This window comes from Podarcis tiliguerta, assembly GCF_965153285.1.
Source record: "Podarcis tiliguerta genome assembly, chromosome: 6".
Lineage (NCBI taxonomy): Eukaryota > Metazoa > Chordata > Lepidosauria > Squamata > Lacertidae > Podarcis > Podarcis tiliguerta.
Genome location: NC_139539.1, coordinates 30,514,705 through 30,529,653, shown reverse-complemented (window position 1 = coordinate 30,529,653; position 14,949 = coordinate 30,514,705). Strand labels below are relative to the sequence as shown.

At 43.7% G+C, this 14,949-nt stretch overlaps 2 protein-coding genes across 6 annotated transcripts in view; one reads left to right on the top strand and one right to left on the bottom strand.

Annotated features, from left to right (window-relative positions):
- The window catches only part of PHF20 (PHD finger protein 20), a 43,168-nt gene extending 39,920 nt beyond the window's left edge, over nt 1–3,248 (top strand). For all 3 annotated transcript variants that reach the window (XM_083443979.1, XM_083443980.1, XM_083443978.1), the window contains 2 exons: nt 177–348; nt 1,374–3,248. In XM_083443979.1, the coding sequence (XP_083300105.1) occupies nt 177–348; nt 1,374–1,516 (315 nt within the window). In that variant the 3' untranslated portion in view covers nt 1,517–3,248. The remainder of the gene's footprint in view (nt 1–176; nt 349–1,373) is intronic.
- Nucleotides 3,249–3,492: 244 nt separating this feature from the next.
- Nucleotides 3,493–14,911, bottom strand: SLA2 (Src like adaptor 2). Of its 3 annotated transcripts, none has more exons than XM_083444093.1 (7): nt 11,486–14,911; nt 7,611–7,707; nt 6,522–6,608; nt 6,216–6,319; nt 5,929–6,078; nt 4,417–4,549; nt 3,493–3,949 (listed from the first exon to the last, which is right to left on the bottom strand). In XM_083444093.1, exons 1-7 carry the CDS (start codon nt 11,502–11,504, stop codon nt 3,820–3,822), a joined length of 720 nt encoding a protein of 239 aa, XP_083300219.1. In that variant the 5' UTR covers nt 11,505–14,911; the 3' UTR covers nt 3,493–3,819. The 3 variants fall into 3 exon arrangements, with proteins under 3 accessions (XP_083300219.1, XP_083300217.1, XP_083300218.1); XM_083444091.1 differs by lacking the exon at nt 11,486–14,911 and adding an exon at nt 8,787–9,290; XM_083444092.1 differs by lacking the exon at nt 11,486–14,911 and adding an exon at nt 8,787–9,290 and having other exon boundaries at nt 3,493–3,944.
- Nucleotides 14,912–14,949: the final 38 nt, after the last annotated feature.

Sequence of the window (14,949 nt, the reverse complement as noted above, 5' to 3'; positions counted from 1 at the left end):
GTCAATTAAGCCATTCAAGGACCAAGGTTCCACTGTATCTATTTATACTCTGTCTTTTGATCCAGAAGTAGCCCCATTTGTAGAGCCAGATTATTCAGTAAACCTTTAACTTTTCCTTTAAATTACATTGACTGATTTAATGCCTATAAGCATCATTAATTTGTGTATTTTGATAGGTAAGAGAAAAAGTCACATCGGAGGAAGCTATTGAAGTAAAACTGCTGGAGAAAGACAAGGAAGGAGTTGTGAATTCCCAGCTGCAGTGGCAACTTAACCTTCTGGCCCATGTTGAGTCTCTGCAAGATGAAGTTACTCATAGGATGGATTTAATTGAAAAGGAGCTGGATGGTAATGATTTGTTCTTCCCTTTTCTACAACCTTTGCCAGCTTACAAAGTTATCTTTCCAGCAGCTGGTGGAGCATGAGACTCTTAATCTCAAGGTCATGGGTTTGAGCCCCATGTTGGGCAAAGAGATTCCTGCATTGCAGGGGGTTGGACCAGATGACCCTTGTGCTTCCTTCCAACTCTATAATTCTATGTAACGTGTAAACACATTCAAATTTCTTTCAACCTCTTTCCTAATAATTCTTTGGCATAGCTGCCATGCTCAGAATTCATATTGTCATTGAGCTATCCACCACAACCCAATATATGCCTTTCCTGTGTAGCCATTGCCACCTGAAATCCCAAGAGTGTACTTGGGAAGTTATGAATTTTTTTGCCTTAATTGTGCACCACTTTATAGTTTTGAACCCCATTTGCCATTTTCTTGCTCATTCATCTAGAATGAGGAGAGTCTTTTGGAGCCGTCACAGTCTACCTGAATTTTCACTATAATAAATCCAGATAATTTGGTTTCTGCAAATTTGCCTACTTCAATGTTCATCCCTAATCCAGGTCTATGGATGAAGAGGTTAAATAGCACTGGTTCCGATAACACCATCACTCCATAGTGGATAAATGGTGGGAGCTTATTCCTGTTCTCTGTTTTCTTTTTAGCCATTTACTAATCCATAGTACTGCCTGCCTTCTTACTCTATGACTTTACTTGCAAACCTTTGGGGAACCACCCTGACAAAAAGCTTTTGGCAAGTCCAAGCATATGATCCTACTGGATCACCACATCCATGCGCTTATTGGCAGAATTTCAAAATGTGATGAGGCAGAACTTTATTCCCTTTGTAGAACCCATTCTGATTTGTTCTTTTTATATACTTCGTTTTTCTAGCAGATACTCTAACTGGCCTGTGATTTCCCAGAGCCTTTTTAAAAAATTGACATTTTGTTGGCTATTTTCCAATCCTCTAGTACAAATTAGTTACCAGTGACTGATGTGTGCACATTTTTAAACATTATTCTTTTTTTCTTCCAGTTTTGGAGAGCTGGTTGGATTATACTGGAGAGCTGGAGCCACCAGAACCACTAGCTAGACTCCCCCAACTCAAACATTGTATAAAACAACTCCTCACAGACTTGGGCAAAGTGCAGCAAATAGCACTTTGCTGTTCCACATGATACTGGAGACTTCTACGTGATGGCTGGAGGGCATCACATGAATTGATCACTCTCTGTTAAATGGAATAGCATGCTTGTTGCATGTGATGCAGAACTGACTTCAGGGAATTGTTTAGGGACAAGGGTCACTCTTCAGAAAAGTGATGGGGTTGCCCTTACCTTTTGTTCATTTGGCTTTTGCTAGGCATTTTTAACATTATGGAAAGGGATTTAGTCTTGTCTTCAGAGGCTAGGAGCAGGCTGGTAATAAGACTTTTCACTCCTTGTATCAAGTTGTTGAATTCAACATTCATGTTCTTTGCATACATACACTGACAAAATTGTGCCACTGGAGAACAAAGTTCTAAGAGCCAAAAATGATTAGTTGACCAAGGCTGTAAATTACATTCTGCATAGTTTATTTAAATAACTAGTGCACCAGACAGTCATACTTCATTTCTAATGGTTTATGCATAACCACAGTATTTAATCAATAGAGAAGATGTTATTTTCAAGCCTAGCAAGTATGAATGTCTAATTTAATTGTAAACTGTTACAAGAGGTTTGCAGATTATGACCTGAAACTTGTCTACTATTTTGAATAGATGTAGTAGAAGGTCACAACTTGGTTGCACTTCTTTTCTTAGTAAATGATTGTTTTCCGTATTTATCATGTCATTGTAGCATGACTTAAGGTACTGGGAAACCCTTTCTTTTGTTGTACTTCTGTACATTCTTGAATTTCTAAATCTGGCCATGCTGTGCCTCTCATGACCTAGTGCTGATGAGACACCCTCATGGCAGGGGACAGGACGGTCGGTGAGATATAAGGTGTACTACAGATTCAGATTTGTCTGTGATGGACACGGTGTAGTTTTCTACCCTACTGTTAATAATTGCCATTCCGGTTATCGTTTGAAAAGTAGTCTTTTTCAATATTATAAACTTTCTCATTGTAGAGACTTGTAAATGTGTGGTTTTGGGAATCAGTTTATTTTATATTTGTGTAAATGGAACCTCAAGATCTATGCATGAGGTACTGCTCCCAAAGCATGGGGGCATTATGTTAAAACAGTATGTTTCAGAATCCCTTTTTGTACTTTTATTTAGTTTCCTTATTTGTATTATTTGTGAGATCAAAGTGAAAATGCTGCTTATGTTGAAGCTACATTATACAGTACCTTTTGGAAACATTGGTGTATTGTAAGTATTCGTTATGATCTGCAGGCAAACCTTTTTTAAAAACATATTTCCATAATTGATTTTTGTGTTGGACAACACCTGGGACAAAAGTTACTTCAAGCTGGACAAGAATGGACTATTTTTCATTGATGGTGTTCTGAATGTTGGATTTTTTATTACCTTGATATCAGTTGTTTTTGACACCACCAAAGTTTTAAAATTAAAGCACATTTGTGAGTTGAAGACCTGTTAAGTGACAAATTGATAATTATGGATATAAATCTGTAATGTTTATATGCTGCAGAATTGATTATGTAAATTTCAGTTAGCCAATGTTTGTCATAGGAGTAACAATTACTTCAGTTAACATTTTGACCAGCTAATTTTTTTCAGAAAGAATTATTACACTATTCTGAGTTGAAACGAAGGCTTTTGTGCCAAGACTAATTTCAGGGAATAATTTGTCTCCAATTTATTGGCACTTATTGATATGAGTGTAACATCTGTACAGCAGATAAACTTATTTTGCTGTAATAATTTGGAATAAAGCTTATGTGACCATTAAATGACACCTGGCTGTCTCAAAGTAGCATAGTGCGTGTATTACGGGAGTGTTCACAGCAATATTTAGTTATGTAGCCAACACCAGCTTTATATCTTTCCCATTGTGAACAATGAAGGTGAGTGATTTAACAGTTGTGGTGATCTGCTGGTGTTTGAGTGGCTTGCGGTTCTTCTTGTTTTGCCATGTAAATATCCTTTACAGATGTTGAGCGAAGTGAACTCTTAAAGTGAACTTTGCTGAAATGCAGAGCTTTATAGGAGTAGTCATAAATTCACAGCCAAGCTTTATTATTTAAAAATATTATTATAAATACATATATACATATAGTCCTTGTAAATGAAGCCCATCAAGGCCGTGTGTAACTACATGAGGCTGCCATCTTGCTGAAGCTGAGCAGGTCTGGGTTTGGTCAGTAGTTGCATGGGATCCACATGATGGAAGACCAGCAGAATATAATTATTAAGTAGATAAATTAATGTGAGCGAGCATTAAAAACTGTAGAAAGAGGTCAGTACTGAAGTCCCGTCTTCCACATTCCAGAAATGCTTCAGTAGCCCTAAGTGTATTTGCATCTTTCTCACTTTTCACTGATTGTGTCCTCTGACGGCAGCTCTTCAGTCATTAACAGGTAGGAAGTGACAGCTTCCCTCAGGCCCAAGCTAATTGGCGAGTCTTCTGCTAGCGGATTTTCTGCCAACAAGTCTGAGCTAGACAGGAGAAAACATTGAAAGATTAAAATATGCTGTGAAGCAGAAGGATAAACATCCTTCTCTTGCAAAGACGTTCTCATTATAGCATTCTGGTAGATTGTTCCCACACAAAAGCAGGCAGACTTCCCCACTGCTTATCCCAGTCATACCACTGTCAGAAACTTGCTTTTATCTCTTGTTGCTATTAGCAAGTGCAACCAAATGCTTCTCTTGCAGCAGAAGTATTTACCCACTACAGATTAAATAGTCTTATGCTTGCTGCAACCAGTGAATCATCAGAGCAGCGACCGTCTGCAAAGATTGCTGTCTTCTCCTTAGAGGAAGGATGCCCGACCAGAACATGGTTTTGAAGGCTGATAATGCAGCAACATGAATTCATACAAGCCAGAGCCCAGATAAAGAGACTGCTTAGGAACTCTGTGCTGAGTTCTGTGCTAGAAGAAAAGAGGATAATAATAAAATACCTGCTGATCTCCTCCCAGTTGAGAGCTGGCTTCTTTACTACCATTGGTTGGGAAAGATTAGACTTCTGCCACAATGTAGAGCCTTGGATGAAGCATGGCTCCTTCAAGCAGCAACATAAGCCATCTCCAACTTCTGTTAACAAAAGGAGGAAAGAATCTCCTAATCTGGGCCTTCCATGCATAGCCACTAGGTATTCCGGACCAAGCGCATAGTAGTAAACAAAGCTAAACTGCACTGATCACCACATACTTGTTTCAACCTTGCTATTTTAAACCAGTGTGTTGGTGGCAGCACAAGAGGTGAGGAGCCTTTTCCAGCTCAAGGGCCACATTCCCCTGTGGGCATCCTGGAGGTTGCATGCCAGAGCAAAAGATGCAGCTCCTAATTTTGTGCAGTAGGCTGACTTGCATGTAAAGAAGGTGGAGGTTTCTACACACACAGGCATTCAAGGCATGGTCACAATTCAAGGATACATACTAGCTAAGCCGAAGTACTTGGAAGGATTCAGAGCAAGCTTGTGAGTCAGATAGAAGCGATTGGAGAGCCCACCACCACCACTTTAGCATGAGCAAGGAAAATGCATCTTGTTGCGTTCCCCAAGGCAAACAAGCAGACTGCAATCTGTGTGAGTGGCAGCACACTTGCACACCACCCAGAACTAGTTTCACCAAGCATAGGATTGAAACCCATGTGCTGAATGAAATTGAGCAGTGCAAAAAGTACAAAATAAGTTGGATATCAAATTGTTATTTCTCGTGGCCAGGGAAGCTCAGCTTTCCCACTCCTTATTCTACAGAAGCAATCTTTTTACACAAGAGGATTTGTCAAGGCCTGACTTCAGTTTTGGGGAGGACTTGGGCAGGCTGCTCTCCACAGAGCCTCCCAGTGCCCTCTGGCATTTGGGCTCACCTGCTGCAGCCTCCCTTCTCAAGGGAGCCAGTGTATCCAACCCACTACAGGCTCCTACGCACCACAGCAGGGGTCAGCAACCTAAGGCCCATGGGACACAAGTGGCCCACGGGGGTCATTTAACTGGCTCCCGAGCCACTCGGCACTCACTGCGCTAAACCAGCGTGGTGTGGGGACTCGCTTTCGCAGCACCAAAAATTGAGTGCGCAAACGCTGAAAATCGTGGGCCTGCACACGATCCGGCCCATGGAGGGATCTCTACTGGAGGGGACCGGCCCAGACAAGGTAAACATTGCCAACCCCTGCACTACAGCAACAAGGTGGGAGACTGCCAGCCTCCCCCCACCATACACTCGCACTCAGGCTTAGCTGGTGGCTGAGTAAAGGGCTGCTGCTGCAGTAGCAGGGCATGAGCAGGTGCAGGAGGAAGTGGCTGGCTGCTGTGAGAATACAGCCGCCAGAGGGCCCAAGGTGTCAGCCCAGTATGCCAGGTGCTGACACCAGGACTGCGTCGTAACTGCTGGAGGCCGCCTCGAGCAGGAACAAAACAGAATTTAATCTCTCCCTTTTATCAACCCGGAAGCAGGGGAAAACAAAATTACCAGAATAGTACTCCACCAGCTCCTGCAAGCTCGAGAAGGTGAGGCGAGGGGAGATGTACAGCCAGCCGTTTTCCATGCAGTTAATGCGATAGTGTTTCACGCAATCCCAGGAAGCACGATTTGTGTGTCTGATAGACAAAGAGTAGCAACCTGCGTGTGAGAGAGAACACCATCAGGCCACAAAGTTGTGTGAAATCATCACCTCTGAACTTCCTGAACCACACTCTTCAGCCCACTTTGTTCCCTAGAATCCAGCGAGTCAGAAGATTTCTGAAGAGACTCAATACCTTTCTTCATTTGGCTCTCTCTGACCAGAAAATAACCTTCACTGTTGGAAGGCAGCAGCAACAGCTCCTCAGCCTTCGATCGGCTGATGCCCTCATAGAGCCACCTGGAAGAGAAGCACACGCCACTGTTACTGCCCAGAACACTTGTCCCATGCAGGCTAAGACTGGATCCTCCAGGGCTATGCACCCTTAGGCAGCTCTTGGGGGGGGGGGCACACATCCTGAACTGCCCTACTGCTGCCCAAATTACTCCCAACCAGACCATTTATATTGCTGCGGCATAAACAGGAAAGCAGAAACTCCTACCCGTGAGAGATTTTGGCAACATGGTTGCTGGGAACATAGCAGCCTTTGCCCGTGGTTACTGACTCCACTTTCCACCATTCACCATCTCTGTTAAAAGAAAAGCATATTGTAAAATTGAGCATCAAGACTTCCCAATGACCTCTTCCTTGAAGATCTTCCCTCTTCATAATTGAGAACTAGGGAAGGGGGCTGGCCATTACCGCGACAAAAATGCTTATACTGTTTCCAGCAGCTTTCCTTTTTAAATAACAGGGTGAAAATCTGTTATTGATAGATGGGGATAAACTCGACATAGCACTACAAGAATGTTCAGTCGGTGTAAGGATTTCTGCTTATAGAATGGAACATTCTCCCTCTCTCCTCCCCCCGTAACTGTTCTAGGGGTTCCCTCAACCCTCTGGAGCAGATATGGGGAGGGTGTGGCTGGGGGAGGAGTGGAGGGGAAGTCCCATCACACAAGCAGAAATCCTTGAGATGAGGGGATTTCTTAGTTGGATAGTACCCAATGTTTCTCTGTTTCCTTAGCAGCCCAGATGGATCACACAAAATTTCATCATACAACATGAGGTCTCATGTGCTGGAGACCATCTATGTGAAAATGTATTTATATACTATTTGTATTTCTGTGGTGACAAATGGTTTCTAAAAATTAAGTTTGACTGGCTGACTTGTTTCTTACATTTGTATACCACCTTTTTCTCCGATGAGCTAAAGGTGGTCTACATGGTTCTCTCCTTTCCATTTTCTCCTTACAACGCCTCTATGAGATTGGCTAGGCTGAGGGACTTTGACTGGGCCAAGGTCACCCAATGAGCAGGGAATTCAACCACTGGTCTCCCAGGTCATAGTCCAGTTCTGTTATACCACATTGGCTCTCAATTATCTTTTATATATTTTGTGGAGACTCAAGTAGAAGCCAAAGGAACTGGGCCTTAAGCACAAACGACAGAGCGCTTAGCCATATCACACTTCAAAAAGTCTCAGAGTTCAGGCCAGTTCCACAAGGACACCCTTGTTCCGCACCTTCGTGTATGTCTCAAGATGGGTAGGGAGAATTCTGTCATTCATCATCTCAGTGCAAGTACTCACTCAGATAGCAAATTCAGCTGCTCTCCCATCCACAGTATTGGCTCTGCATGTCCAGAAGGGAAATTACACACAGCAACAGCTATAGGGGTACTCTCATCTACAAGTTAATAAATAAGACATAGTTAACAAACGACTTACAGTCTTTCCATGCCTTGAGCTTTCCTACGAGCTTTCCTACTGCCCTTGAAGAGTATCAGGAAACTTCAGGTGTCCTAGGAGCAGGGTGCACTCTTATTATAACAGCTGCACTGGCTTCTAGTTCATTTCCAGACACAATTCAAAGTGCCCTAAATTCAGGCCCTAAATAGCTTAGGCTTAGGTTATTTAGCTGGTACAGTGGCTGCTGTTAATTTTTTGACTGGGTTTTATGGGTTTTTAGCCTTTCTTTGTTAACTGCCCAGAGAACATTGATGATAAGCCAAGTACAGTAGTACCTCAGGTTACAGACACTTCAGGTTACAGACTCCGCTAACCCAGAAATAGTACCTCTGGTTAAGAACTTTGCTTCAGGAGAAATCGTGTGGCGGCGGCAGGAGGTCCTAATAGCTAAAGTGGCACCTCAGGTTAATAACAGTTTCAGGTTAAGAACGGACCTCCAGAAGGAATTAAGTTCTTAACCTGAGGTACCACTGTACTGGCAACAAATGATCTAAAAGGCTCCCCATACAGCTGTGCAAACCTTCAAATCAACAGAGGCGGCTTCTCTTGACATCCCATTGGTGGCTGGGGCACCGCAAAAGGCTTATTGATTGTGGGACTCCCTCCCTAGGGAGGTTTGTTTTGCCCCCTCTTGGCTGCCTTCCCCTGCCTGATTAAGACATTCCTGCTTCACCAGTTAGTTAGCCAGCAAAGCTGAGAAGTGTTTAAACTAGTAGTGGCAGCCAACATGGTGCCTTCCATATAGGGTTGGGACTTCCAATTCCCATCAGTCCTAGCCAGCACATCACCAATGGTCAGCAGTGGTAGGAGTTGTAGTCCGAGACTATCCAGAAGGCACCACTTTGATTCTCCTAGTCCCGGATCATCCTTCCCCCACCTGGTACCTTCCACTGTGCTGATGGTCCCAAGTTAGCAGTGGTCATTCATTTCAGTGGATCTACCCCGAGTAGGACTAGCATTGCATGCAACCCTAAGCTTTCTATGTCCAGGGATCGGTAGCACAGAACAACCTCCCACCTTGTGGCCGGACACCACGGCTGAGGCCAAGGGCCTGGCTGTTCTGCACGTTGGACTGTGGGCTTGGCTGAGTAGCAATCTGCTTCCTCCTGCTGGGCAAACTTCCCATCACAGTCTGCCGTCAGCTGGTAGATTTAAGTAACAGTGGTTGAGAGAGACCTTTTAACAAGAGAGAAAACAAGAGGGTCATCAGCATCAACTTCAAGGTTGCATCCAGCCTCCCGTTGAGCTTCCATTCAGTTGCTCACCAATGATATAAGAGCCTTTTCGACATGCTAAAACTAAATGCTGATCTAGGTTCCCAGCTTGGAGTCCTCTGTCCTTGGCTCCACTCAGTCACATGCTCCAAAGGACCTTGTGCTCAGCACCTCTTCTATCAGCCATTATCCATCATTTGCTCTGAACTCAGTTATCTGCCAAGTGTTTGAAGTGTCCTTGCACTGTGTTAGGGAAAGAGGCAAGAAGCCGCAAAGCCATTTGCTGCCTCTTTAAGATGTTACTGGCTTCATCCTGGTATGCCCCACAGAGAAACCTACGGTCTGCAAATAAAAACATCCTGAAGGTCCCAGGCCTCAGAGAGGTTAGGCTGGCCTCAACTAGAGCCAGGGCTTTATCGGCTGTGGCTCCAATCTGGTGGAATGCTCTGTCACAAAAGACTAGGGGCCTGTGGGACCTGACATCTTTCTGCAGGGCCTGCAAGACAGAGTTGTTCCACCAGGCCTTTAGTCAGGGCCCAGCCTGACTCCCTCCTCTGGCAACCTGCCCAGAATTTTGCTTAACGGTTGCCATTAATTTGATTTTAATTAATTTTTATAATGGAATGTTTTTAGAATGTTGGATTATTTGATTGTTTGATTATTTAATTGTTGTTAGCCGCCCTGAGCCCGGCTTCGGCTGCGGAGGGCAGGATATAAATAAAAATTATTATTATTATTATTATTATTATTATTATTATTATTATTATTATTATCATTGGTTTGGTTATTGGTTTGAGTCTGCAAGGAAAGTTAACATTAATAGCCCAAGCAAGAATTAGTTAACCCTGGAAATAGACTCAAAATCAGAGGGGTCATGAGGACGTAAGCTGGCCTGGCCTGTGAAAACAAGCTGGAGTTATGCCTCTGTAAAGCATTATAGTCAGGCTAGATTAAGAAGGACTGAAGCCTTGGAGTTGTACTACTCTGCAAGACTGCAGTACCAAGAAAAATATGGATCTTTATAGTACAAAGGTACACCATCCTGGTTAAAGGAAACAAAATTGGATGTCTAGGATGCTAGCACTGAGCCCTCCCCTTGCCTTCTTTTGTATCTTTAGCCATGTGAAGTAAGTTGATGGGCAAAAGTGAGCAAAAACCACGAGAAGCGAGTTTAAAAATGAAACTACACTTGCTCAGAGTGTTGTGTTTTTGTAGTCCATGAAAGCTTATGCAACAATAAATTGCTTAGTCTTTATCTGAGGTATCTGATAGCTCAGTCAGTAGGGCATGGCACTCGACTAGGTGACCTTTGGAATCCCTTCCAACTCTACATAATTCTATGATTCTATGTATTTCCTTACTTCGTGCATTCATTTTTTGGATAAGAGGGGCCATATTTGGGAAACTGGTGTAGGAACCCCCAACCACTTTAATCCAGCCTTGAGTTGCCCAGCAGGGGGTGATTAACGCACTTCAGTGAAGACTATCCTACAGTAGAGGTGAACAGATGAGGAATCTCTGCAGTACAAAACACAGCCAAGTTAGGACATGTCACACTCATTTGAAAAGATGGAACTTATAGCCTTAGCCATAAGTTTGATGTACTCCCAAGTACTTTGCAAATCAGTTTGGACTGTACTGCTGAGAGCAAATGCCTAGGATGGCAGTGTTAAGATACCATCCATTTCTAACCTGGTTACAATATACACTGGCTAATCGTGTTTGGAAGTGATGGCTCCACTATCTTTGAAACTTATGTCTCACCCACAGCTTGGAAGCTAAACGGATTACCTATTGATAAAAGAATCTTTGAGAAGAGTTTAAGTCCGTACTCAGTATGACCAGGCAACAAAGATCAGTTCTGGATCTCAGCCCTGGTGGCCAGTAGCATAGCTATCTGCCCCAACAATTAAAAAAACACCTTTCCTAAAGTTAACCTGTATTGCCGTTTCCTGTTAGTAGACAAAGTCTCATGGTTACTCTTCACACTTCTATGGTTTCCACTGTGGTACCAGGGACATTCAAGGCTCCTCTTTCACTATTCTCCTACTTATCTTAATCCTACAATGAAGCACACTTCAGCAAAGCATTTATTCACCTACAGTGGCCTCTTTGCCCCACCAGTCTTCTACTACTATCACCATAAAATCTGCCAAACCCTTGGTTCCATTTCTCAAAAGCCTCATGGTCTCTAGCTCCATAACAGTTCCTTCTGCTCCCAGTGATGCGACTGTGAGCACCACTCACCTGTCTATCCCAGCACCAAATGGCCACAGGCTCTTCAGAAATCACAGCAAGATGGTGATGCGACAAGAAGAAAGAAGCTCTCTTGCAAAACAGGACCCTTGAGGACAGTTGGTAGAGTGGAGCCCAACCCCAGTTCCCCTGCCTGTAATAGTTTCTGGATAGGAGTCAGAGGGTCGCATCACTCAATACATAGGGAGGCACCAACACAAATCCAGACCTATTCCTTTAATGAACAGTGTCCAAAGATAAACGCACCTGACCAGATTCTCTGCATTCAGTGCTCTTCAGTAGTTTGGATTTCTTGCTGCAGCGTCTTCCAAGCAACAGGCTGTCCTCTTGTTCTGTACACAAGTAAAATCCAAGCAGCAGAATCTTCTTGGCCCTTCTTCCCTGAAGCACAGCTTAAGCCAACAGCCGGTGAGTTTCTGCCGCTCTTGTTGTTTGACTGCATGTTCTTGAGAAGAGCCGAATCTCGAGAACCCACAAGCTGCTCAATTTCCTTTTGACGCAAGTGGAAAAATGGTTGGTGTGACAGAAAAAAAGGGGGGAGGAAACCACACAGAAAACAGATGCTTCTACAACACTGTTTGACTTTATTTTACCACAAACTAGAGTCAGGTAATTGTAGCAGGCTAGATACTACCTGTGGACTGGTGGTCAATTGTGGAGAATGGCCTTTCTTGTCCCCCAAAGGGACACCATTGTTCTAGAATATAGACAGACAGGTACAGCCTGCATGGAATTGCAAGTTTTAAATCCAGAAAGTGTCTCGTGTAGCGGAGGTGGTTCAGTTTAAAGAACCAAAGGGCATAGATGTGGAGGTGGCATACCTGCCCTGCAGTCTCTTTTCTCCAGCATCTACGTATTTTGCAGCCAGGCTCACACCAGGCATCAGAGTCTGACTGAGGGGAAAGGGTTGCTGAGAGAAGTTGCAATGGAGAAAGCAGCAGGCTTTGCGCTCCTCACAACCTGCCCTGTTTACTCCTAAAACAGGGCAGCAGGTCCAGGTTTAGCTACCTGGCTCTGCCAGCATCAACCTGCTCAGGCATTTGGTGGCCGAAGAATACTGCTTTAAGATCATTGGATGAATTAATGTTTTCAATTGCTTTTAGAATGCTTTTGCTTTGTTTTTAAGTGGTACATCTGTTTGCCTCCCTGGGCTCCTTGGGCAGGGGAGGACTGGATATAAATTCAGTAAATAATGACTACAACAGCCCTACTTTGGCCCTTAAGCAATGCAGTTGGTTGGTTAGCTTATACAAACTTTCAAGTGACAGGAGGCCTCAGTACTATTAAGTTCCTGCCTACCTGCCATTTATGAGATTGTATCTTTCACAGCAGCCTAAAATAAACTCCTATCACCACCACCATCTCCAGCTGGTGGTGAGTATAGACCTCACAACCAACCAAACGCCTCACGAAAACAAACAATGGGTGAAACAAAAATGGAGCAAGTGGTCAGTGGAATAAACCTATTTTCTGCTCTTTCAGGGCAATACTTGATGGTATAATAACCATTTTATCCAACTATTTTCAAGTTGTTTTCTTACCATGAGATGTAGTTCTGATAACACCTCTGCAGTTTCCTCAGTCCCATGGAAAGTAACGTGAGTAGCGAACATCATGAACATTTTCCATGAGCACTCGTATTTCTCTGTATTTAGAGATCCCGATGAAGCACTTTGTTCCCTGATGTTCCTGTTCAACTAGTCACAACCCACAGATTGCTACATCAGGAAATTTAGATGTCTGATGTAGATTTCTTTTATATTAAAAAAAAATTCATCCATGGACAAGTGGAGCTTTCTGGCAGTATTAGTCATAAGTATTATGTATGCAAAGACCTCACAAAACTACCCTCAGAATAACGTGAGGCTGCATTTGTGTAGGCAGCACTCAAAGGTCACAAGGGCACACTGAGAAGTAGATGGAGGAATCTGGGTTGATAAGGTGTCAGACATATATTCATAACATACTCAAAACAGCCACTCAAAATCATTTTGATCAAGAAACCTGAAACCTCCACAATGCTTCTCCATATGGTATATACATCGTATGTACATTAGCGGATCATTCCAGGCGTTAAGATGTCTGTTACTATCAATTCTGTAATGGTGTGTGTTAAGAGACAAGCAACTCTAATTGTAAATAGCAAGGGAGTGTACACATTTCAGCAGCAGGAATGGTTTTGTTAACTCCGTCTCGAAGAATTTACTATGCTTATGAAGTTCCGTGGTAATGCTGTCCCAAGCAGAGAGAGCCATACTCTCACGTGAGAATTACTTTTGCTCACCCTTTTGTTCAATTTGTTGCTTTTTAGTTACAGAAACCACTCTTTGGGGAAATTCTCTTGCGCAATATAAAATATCTGGAGATGGGGGGGAGTCAGGGATCTCTGAGAAAACCACACCCACCTGAGGACATTCCCCCCCCAAAGGTCTTTGCCCACCCCCACCCCCGGCGGCAGCATAACTCCTAGTGCATGCTGCTTTCTGCTGTCCATGTGCAATTTTTTTTTTGGGGGGGGGGGGAGAAACCAGTGTGCTTTTCTTTTTTAAAGGACTTCTTTCCTGCATACCTCATGGATCTCTCCACATCTTAAAGGACCCAACAGAGCCTTGTTTCTTTCACATTTCTGGTACCTGCCCAAACTGAAATACTAAAGTTTATGAATGGGGACTGTACTACGTCAAGATGGTGTCATAGCCCTGGGCATGAGTCCAAAGGTGAGCTGGCTAAGTCTGGAGCAGCTGTACTGGTGCTGGCCTTGAGCTCACGGAGTTCAAGCAAGGAATCTTAAATAGCTGCCTCCTGCCCTGTGCCTGCCCAATAATATGGGGAGTGCATCAGGTGGGAGGCCACTGAAAGAGAGATTAACACTTATTTTCTAGATGCAGCTTTTTAAGATCCACATTCTTCAGGCCAACACGGTGGGAACAGTGGGGGTGGGGGGGTGTGGACTCATAAGACCTCAGTAAGAACAATATGCTCGCTTAGAATTATCTTTGGTGTTGTGACTACTGATCTGCCTCATGTCCATGGGTTCCGGCTTAGAACAAAATATGAAACGTCATGAGTAGTCTGGGAAAGAGCAGTTTCCGTAGGGCAGGGACGTCCAACTCCCAAGAGGCTGCTATCTACTCCGGGGGGGGGGTGTCTAGCAGTGATCTACACATTTTGGGGGGCGAACCCAAAGTTGTTAAGCTTTTTCGGGGGAACAGGCCAAAGCTGTTGAGCTTTTTTTAGTTTTGTTTTCGCAATCGTGTGCCATTGAAGGGAAGAACAAGGGGACTGGGTCAGATGCTCTTTTTCCCCCGTGGAGGGAAGGGGCCCTGCGATCAACATCAATCAACCGCAATCTACCACTATCATCTGGGGGTCGACCTGTCAATCGCGGCTGACCGGTTGGACATCCCTGCAGTGGGGTAAGGGGACTTTCAGCACTGTGTTACCCTTCATTTGTTCATACTCTTCCCTCCACCACCCCAATCTCAAAATTCTGGATGAAATTTACATGCTATAACTACACAACTTGTGTCTCTTTGATTTTTTTATTTTATCTACACCTCAGTCTCTCTACCATGGCACTCAAAAACGACTCAAAAATATATGCACTGCATAGAAACATTGACAGGACACTAGCTATGCTAGTGGGTTTTGTGTTTTTGAACATCGGAGAAACTTACTGTTTCATTTGATGACCAAGTCATTTGATGTCA

Bases quoted from the DNA above. Each gene is read 5' to 3' on its own strand.
- SLA2 (XM_083444091.1), bottom strand. From the start codon at position 8,895: ATGGGAAGTTTGCCCAGCAGGAGGAAGCAGATTGCTACTCAGCCAAGC. The intron at 7,708-8,786 runs GTGGGAGGTTGT...ATTAACTTGTAG, and splicing joins CCGTGGTGTCCGGCCACAAG to ATGAGAGTACCCCTATAGCT. The intron at 6,320-6,521 runs GTAGGAGTTTCT...CTTCTCTTCCAG, and splicing joins GTTGCCAAAATCTCTCACGG to GTGGCTCTATGAGGGCATCA.